Source organism: Sesamum indicum, linkage group LG3, assembly GCF_000512975.1.
Source record: "Sesamum indicum cultivar Zhongzhi No. 13 linkage group LG3, S_indicum_v1.0, whole genome shotgun sequence".
Classification (NCBI taxonomy): Eukaryota; Viridiplantae; Streptophyta; class Magnoliopsida; order Lamiales; family Pedaliaceae; genus Sesamum; species Sesamum indicum.
The window spans coordinates 13,908,300-13,915,976 of record NC_026147.1 but is presented as its reverse complement, the minus strand read 5'-3'; the positions used below and the strand labels follow the sequence as shown (position 1 = coordinate 13,915,976).

General features: G+C 30.6%; 1 protein-coding gene across 1 annotated transcript; it reads right to left on the bottom strand.

Annotated features, from left to right (window-relative positions):
• LOC105158325 (zinc finger protein 1) lies at positions 5,633-6,620 on the bottom strand. Its single transcript, XM_020692814.1, has 2 exons — positions 5,951-6,620; positions 5,633-5,862 (listed from the first exon to the last, which is right to left on the bottom strand). The coding sequence occupies exons 1-2, from the start codon at positions 6,446-6,448 to the stop codon at positions 5,824-5,826; spliced, it is 537 nt and encodes a 178-aa protein (XP_020548473.1). The 5' UTR covers positions 6,449-6,620; the 3' UTR covers positions 5,633-5,823.

Below are 7,677 nucleotides of genomic sequence, written 5' to 3'. Positions count from 1 at the left end.
AATGAGAAATTGAAGGAAAAATCAGCAACTTAGTGGAAAATTATACCTGGATTTTCAGGTCTGAATCGTTAGATCTATTTTTGAGACCTATCGAATCAAGTTGGGTCGAATAATAAATATACCTGGATTCAAGCCTTAGTAAATTGCGGGGCAACAAGTCTGCCTGCATGGTTGTCCCCATGATACATTTATGTCTTCTGCCATGATTTTGGTGCAATAATTTATTAAAGACTTGAAATAATCCTTGGAGAAAGCAACACTATATATATATGTTATGGATTAGACACATAAAGGTATACTTGTCTTCCATTTGCCCCTATCTGATGGATATAGGTAAGAAAATGTCAACTAAGTCCAACTCACTTTTGAGGTTTTCTGTTAGAATCTCATCATTATATATAGCAGTCTTTATTTATTTTCACAGTAATTATAATTAATAATTAAAACATGTTAAATACTCTCTACAGAGTTATTTAATATCAAGATATAATGATATTTCTAATCTATTCACTAGTAAAAATAGAATAAGTGTTATAATGATATCTGTAGCTTAAATAAGCTTTAAATTGTTTAATTATTCTTTTAAACTGTTGGGTTCGAATTGTTTGTCGGGTTGGATTTTAATTTTATCTGTAGTTGCAACTCAAATGTGTTTTGCTAGAAGAAAACTTAGTGGTTTGGACATTAATATTTTTTTAAACAACTTTTGTATTCAAATTTTGGATATCTGTGTGAGTGGACGTGCGTTGTGGGAAGGAAAAGAAATTTAATTAAAATTGAAAAAAACTCAAATGTAATAACAATACAAAATGAAATAATTTTTATTAAAATTAAATTAATATGATGAAAAAAAATCAGTGGAAAAGTGGGTAACATTAAAGGAAATTAAAGTTCCATTCTCATTAAAAAGATATAGAATTATTATTTTTTAATTGATAAAGAATATTATTATGATAACGATATTATTAGAGTAAATTAAAACAGACTTCTATAAAAGTTGTCAGAATTACAATTACCCCCATATTATTAAAAAAATTTCAAATGTTCCTATTTGAATTAGCAGTATTCTAACAAATATTTTCTCGTGACAGCTCATTGTAGGAAGGTATTTATTAGATGTCCATTAATTCTATGAGGTATTTATAATTTTTCAAACAAGGAGAAGGTATTTATAGTAGGTTTTCGACCTGAGTACATTATACTAGAAGAAATTTAATATTTAATCGTAATTATTGTTATAATTAAAAATAAATAGTCATAGTAAAAATTTATTAATTATGACTATACAATAGTTGTTGGCTCTATAAGTGTAGCTAAAATATTTTTCACGGTTAAGAGTAATGACAAAAATAGTTTCCATATTGGATAATCTAATTTTTGCATCGATTTTGTTTAATTGTGATTGATAATAATTATTTATCACAATTTTAGTCCATATCTAATAAAATTATAGCTAATAGTAAATTTTCTTCCAGCGGCCAGTGAATAAATAAAAAGTAAATGAATCATATTCACATTCTTTGAGGGAGGTCCAAATACACTTTCACTACCTTACTCATAAATTATAATACACTCTATAGGGGGTGTTAATATTGTAATATACCTCATGAACTTTTACCATTGAACAGGGGTGTATTTAAAATTTTACAAAAAATGGAGGATGTTTGCATATTTAGATTGAATTTGAGGGGTACCAATGTAACTTATCATAAAAAAATAAAAAACATTGTATGAACAATTTTCTAAATCTTTATATATTATGAGTGAGGGCGGTGCTAAGCCACCAACCCTACACCATCAAAACCCATTTTTGCATAAAGACAGACAAGGAGGAATGTTTACACTGCACGCCCCTAAAACCTCCTTTCATTGCACATATATATCTCATGATGACAAATTCTTGATGTCTTCACTCCCACAAATCTGAGAATCCACACATACAACATCATGTCAAAATCTTATAATTTAAATATGTTAAAATATTGAATAGTGTTAAATTATGTTGTATTAATATTTTATTATTTTCATAATGTAAATTTTTTTTTTAAAAAAAAAGATGGCCTCTTCGATTCTAATTACCATCACGGTTAAGCGATGCCTCCACAACTTTTGACGTGGTACTTGTAGAATTGGTCTTAGAGGGAGCCGAACCCACAATTATCTGATTGAAAGTGATCTGTTCTTACCAATTGAGCCAACAATTATTATAGTGTAGGTATTAATTACAAGATTCCGGAAGATCAATACTTTGATCTTAGGTTTCCGCAAGAACTGGAGAAGGAAACTAAGTTTGTTTCTAGACTAACATCGGTGGGAATACATGTGCGTTCCTATCATGAACAAAGAGACAAAACCGTTCCACCTTGTTGAGTAATTAGTTGTCTTTTTTTCTTTCAACTGTTTCTTTGAAAGACGCATTTTTGAAAGCATAATTTGTATCGTCTATAAAGTGTACCAAAAGATTGGTATCTTAATTAGTTCAATTAACGTCCTTTTAATGCATAAAATCTACATGGAGTTTTCACATTTGATGTACACAAAAATTTATTTAAAATCACATTATAGCCTAGTGTTCTTGGTGTGTCGCATAACTCGCAATCAAAAGAAAGCTGGGAGAAGGAAAAATCGGAGAATGCTGATGTTGACGCTTTAAAGTTTATTTTACGCGTTTGATGCACAAGTCAAGATTTGCACGTACTCAAAAGAAAAAAATATTCTTGAATTTAATAAATATATCTAAAACATATCCCAATTTTGAATTTGCTCAAAACTTTACTTTCAATTAACACCTAATTTCACTTCATTGACTTGTACATAAAACAAAGGAGTAATTACACTGGAGCTTTGTTATAATTATACATAAATCTCAAGTGATTTGAAAAATTATATTTAGTACCCTGAAATCTATTTTTGGATAACAGATAGATCTATTCGTTAGTCAAAATTCACCGAATTCGTTGATACTAGCAAAAAAAATTGAATGAAAATTTAATTTATTATCCGATTGACTTATTACAGACATATTGCAGGTCAAATAAATCTTTTCTAACCAATCTACGTATTCTTATCTTCACACAACAATACGTACAATAAAGTATATCTTTACTCTTATAAAGGTGTTTTAGTTAAAAAAAAAAAAAAAAATTGTTTGGCTTGCAATAAGTAAAGAATAAGTCAATTGGGAGTAGATATAAGTATTCATTCAAATATTTTTCTAGCATCAACAAATTCAATACATTCTAACTAACATAGACTAATATTTATAAGCATTTTCGAGTTGTACGATTACACTTAAATTACTGAATCAGAAATAATCGTGCATTCATCGTGAATTTATACATACTCAAATTCAAATCGAGCTACAAATTAAGAGAGACGCACATATTGACCAATTATGATATTTGTAAAGAAATTTGAGGGCATTTTCATAAAGTTGAGATACTATTATGTAGCCCCACATCACACATCATAACCCTTAGCTGGCTTCTTGAACAAGAAGCTAGATGGAAGCCCTCAAGGGTGAAGACTGTGTGTGTATGCATATGTCTTTCCATGACATAACGCAGGATTAGTGACTAGATTTCAGTTACAGCTTAGGATAATGACATGATTACATGAAGTTTAACATGAATCATGATGATTCATCACCATGATTATTTACTTGGGTCCCACCATGCCCACCATTAATTGAGGAGACAGGCCCTCCTTCTTTTAAATCTCTCTTATTAATGAAATTAAGTGTAATTTCAACTACTTTAAATGGAAAATATTAATGACGTACAACTACTTTAAATGGAAAATATTAATGACGTGCAATGAGTGGTACAACTGAGAACTTAATAACATTCTTGATTTATTGGAATTTTATTTATACAAGTCTTATTTTTTTTTAATAATGTAATTACTTGTTTTCATTAATAAAATATGAATAATGGGATTCAGTACAGAAAAGGGTCGTGTATAGTTCACAAAAATTATTAGTTTCTTTAAAGGTAAATTACACGTACCTCTCTTAAGATTTGACGTAATCATAAATATATCATTATTATTTAAAAAATTATTAGATTTTCATCCAATTTTATGTGAACTGACTAAAGTGTCATTTTGAATTATGAATTTTAATTTAATATATTTTTGGAATAAAATATTTTTCTGTACTTATACGCCGTATGGATTCTATTTTACCCACCTTCAAATTATATATATATATTAATTTAACAAGCGTAAAGTAGTAATATCTATCTCTTTATTCAGGAACTACATAATTATTTTCTATACATGGAATATTCACAATTTTTCAAAGGAGATATTCGTAATATTATCAAATTTCAGAAGAGTGTTGTAATTTACCCAGTAATAATTATAAAAAAAAGAAAAAATAGTTCCACCAACCTATTGATGAAGACTGCTCAATTGATGGTCAATTTCTCCAACTGCAGGTGGGTCATAAACTATATATGTGATTAGGGCAAAATCTCAACCATCAAAGTTTTGTATATATACAATGAGTAGTGATCCATTTTCACATTTGATTTTAATTACATACCCCATCTTATCAAAATGTACGGACTCGATTACTTAATGCAATGTTGTACATAAACAGCGACGTTTCTTTAAGTAAATTAAATTTCAAAAAATTATAAGATTCGAAGATCTAAATGAGAACAAAGTCATAATATTTATTTACAAGAAAAATCTGGTTGATGATTTGTTGAATATTTCATTTCTTGGAGTTGCTCGTGGACAAGTTTCTTAATTCAATCATCATACACAAACCTGTCTTATTCATATTACTGACATATATTTTTATTTAAATGAAATTATAAAAAACTAAATAGTTTGGGATCTAGGTGAAGTGGTCATAGTTCCATGTATTTTAAGTGATTTATTCATATGATCTAATAATTACTGTAGATGTGGAAATAAATTTTTATCGTAAAAGAATGCTGCATCTCGTATTTTGTTTAATCAATACTTTCAAAATATATAAACGACGTAAATCTTATATATATGTAGTTTGTATATATTTAATATACGATTTTATTTGTAATTTGGTCATATAATTATAGGTGTTTGACGTTTTGGTCATAGGTTTTGTGATATGAGGATATATTTTGTCGGAAGTTCTAAGTCTGCCTGAAATTGGCAAGTGTAGTTTTTCAATGAATTTTTGGGTTTCCAACAAAATGTATTATCAATTCACAAAATTCTATAAAAATAATAAATTTAAATTTCATTTATTAAAGAACCAAAACATCAAACATTTATAATTATAAGACCAAATTAAGTTATAATAAAACCTCTAATGTAATATGAGAAGTAATAATATCATTTTATAATAAAAGATCAAAATTCAAGAATTGAATCAAGGTTTAGACTTATATTTTCAACTATTGCTTGGTCAAATATCAAAAGAAATATTTTTTTATTCAAAGGAACAAAATTTACTTACTCCCACATAAATAATGGTAAATCAAATCTATTTTTAAAAATAGGCAAAATTGGAAATTAAAACAAAAAGAAAAAAATAATTAAGTCCTCCCCTAAGAAATCTTTACTGATAAAAAAAGGCAAAATAAAATGTAAATGGGCCAAAAAAAAATTAAAAAAGGAGAAAAAAACAAGAAAGTAATTAGAGTTTGAGAGACAAGTCCAACTTTTTCAACTCTTCTTGATTATTAGTCTTCAAATGTGAGCTATTATTGTCCCATCTGAATCCTCCTACCCCATCCACCGCCGTAGAGAACCTCCGACCACCGTTAAACCTAGCTGCTCCGCCACTGGATGACTGCCCCACCTGATGATTCTCCACCGCCAGCCGCCCTACCGCCGGCTGCTGATCAAGAGGCTTTCTTGGCGGCCCTGGATTCCCATATATTGGTAGCCCACCAACCGTAAGATTACCAGGCGGAGAGGCTAAATAAGTTGGCTTATGAATCATGGAGTGAACCTGAATTCCAAGAGACCGGTTGAAGGATCCATGCAGAGGGAGAGAAGCAATGCTCGAGTAGCGGTGCACCGCCGCATCATGGTGGCCGAATGACGTGCCGGCAATGCGCTGGCCTCGCCGCGCGATCGTCCGCTCCCGCTTGTGGGCGTTCTGATGGCCCCCTAGAGCCTGCGAGCTGTAAAACTTCCTGTTACAGTAGTTGCATGAGAAAACACGGTTTTCCGATTCAGTACTGGCCGGTGGATTTGTCTGGAAAAGCGCGAGTTCCGGCTTGGAATTCCGATCCAAATCTTTTCTCGAGAGGGTTAGATCCAATACAAGATCAGGGTTCTCGATTTGCTCTTGTTCTTGAACTTGTTCTTCCATAGGAATAGGGTAATTAACTAGCATCGATGACTTGTTCTTGGCTGAGTTGTTGATGAGGCATGTTGATGATGATGGTGAATTGGTGCTTGAACTCTCAGAATGACTGCATGGATCTAATCTTGGTGGCTCCATATATGGAGAGGGTTTGAGTTCCTCAACTTCTCCCTTTGTCTTTTTTCAAGCTTGATGAAAGTGAGGAAAAAAATGGGGTTTAATACTCAAGAAAGTGTAAATGTTAATTGATTAGAAAATAAATGCTTTGGTACTATGTATGGAAGGAGAATTTACAGTTACAAGAACTAATTATAGAAAGGATTATATATTGGGTGGGGGAGGTGGATCGAATATATACGTAATGTGTATGTTGAATAAAATAAGATATAAAATAGACTTTGCAATAAAAAAATCGATTAACAGGTTCAGGACGGTGCATGTGTGTACAAAAGTAGTTCTTGATTGAAAGCCCCTGAAGGGAAATATGTACACCTTTTTGGATGACATATATACCCTCCATTATATGTGTATTTGTTTTACCTTTTCTTCTTTTGTCATGTTGCAACATGTCATTTTTAACATATCTTGTCTCATGGGCTTTGCCCATTTCGGGGAAAATAGTTTAAGGTAAATGTTTCATCATCAAACATAGTGAAAAACAAAATTCTAAGATAAGGGTCAACAACCCTTTCATGCGTTACAAAATTATGAGATCATAGAACACAACCAACCCCCCACTCTATTCTAGAATAGATATTCTAGTATAAATTGAAAAGATCTCGATTTGATTGGCGGAATGTTGAAATTGGACCAAATTCTACTGTAATTGAAGGGCAACATTATATATATATTTTTTCCCATAAAATAGAAGGTTCAATATCTTTAGTCTTTTGCTTTACGAAATTTTTAAAATAATACGTTTTAATATTAAGAAAACTCGACACATTCAGTCCTCTGCTTTACGATATTTTAAAAATGGTCCCAAAATTGAAAAACTCAACAAATTCAGTCCTTTACTTTACAGGCTTTATAGGACTATAATCTGTTGGGTTTTTCTAATTTTATGACCATCTTAAAAATTCCCTAAAGAAGAGGACTAAAAGTGTTGAACCCTCTCCTATAAAATTATAATTGAAGTCTTATTTTACGTTCTTTCAAATTATTTGGTCGTGGATGTCTCTCTCTCTATATATATATCCTATTGTCATGATCGTGGAAGGTGTAACATCGATCTGAAATGAGAGCATTTACTACAAAATATTTTTAAAAGTTGTTCTTGATTATAAAATAAAGTAAATACTGTTGATTAATAGTGAGTGACAGGTAATTATTCATGTAGTCAGCAATGAATTGATAATCGCAAATCA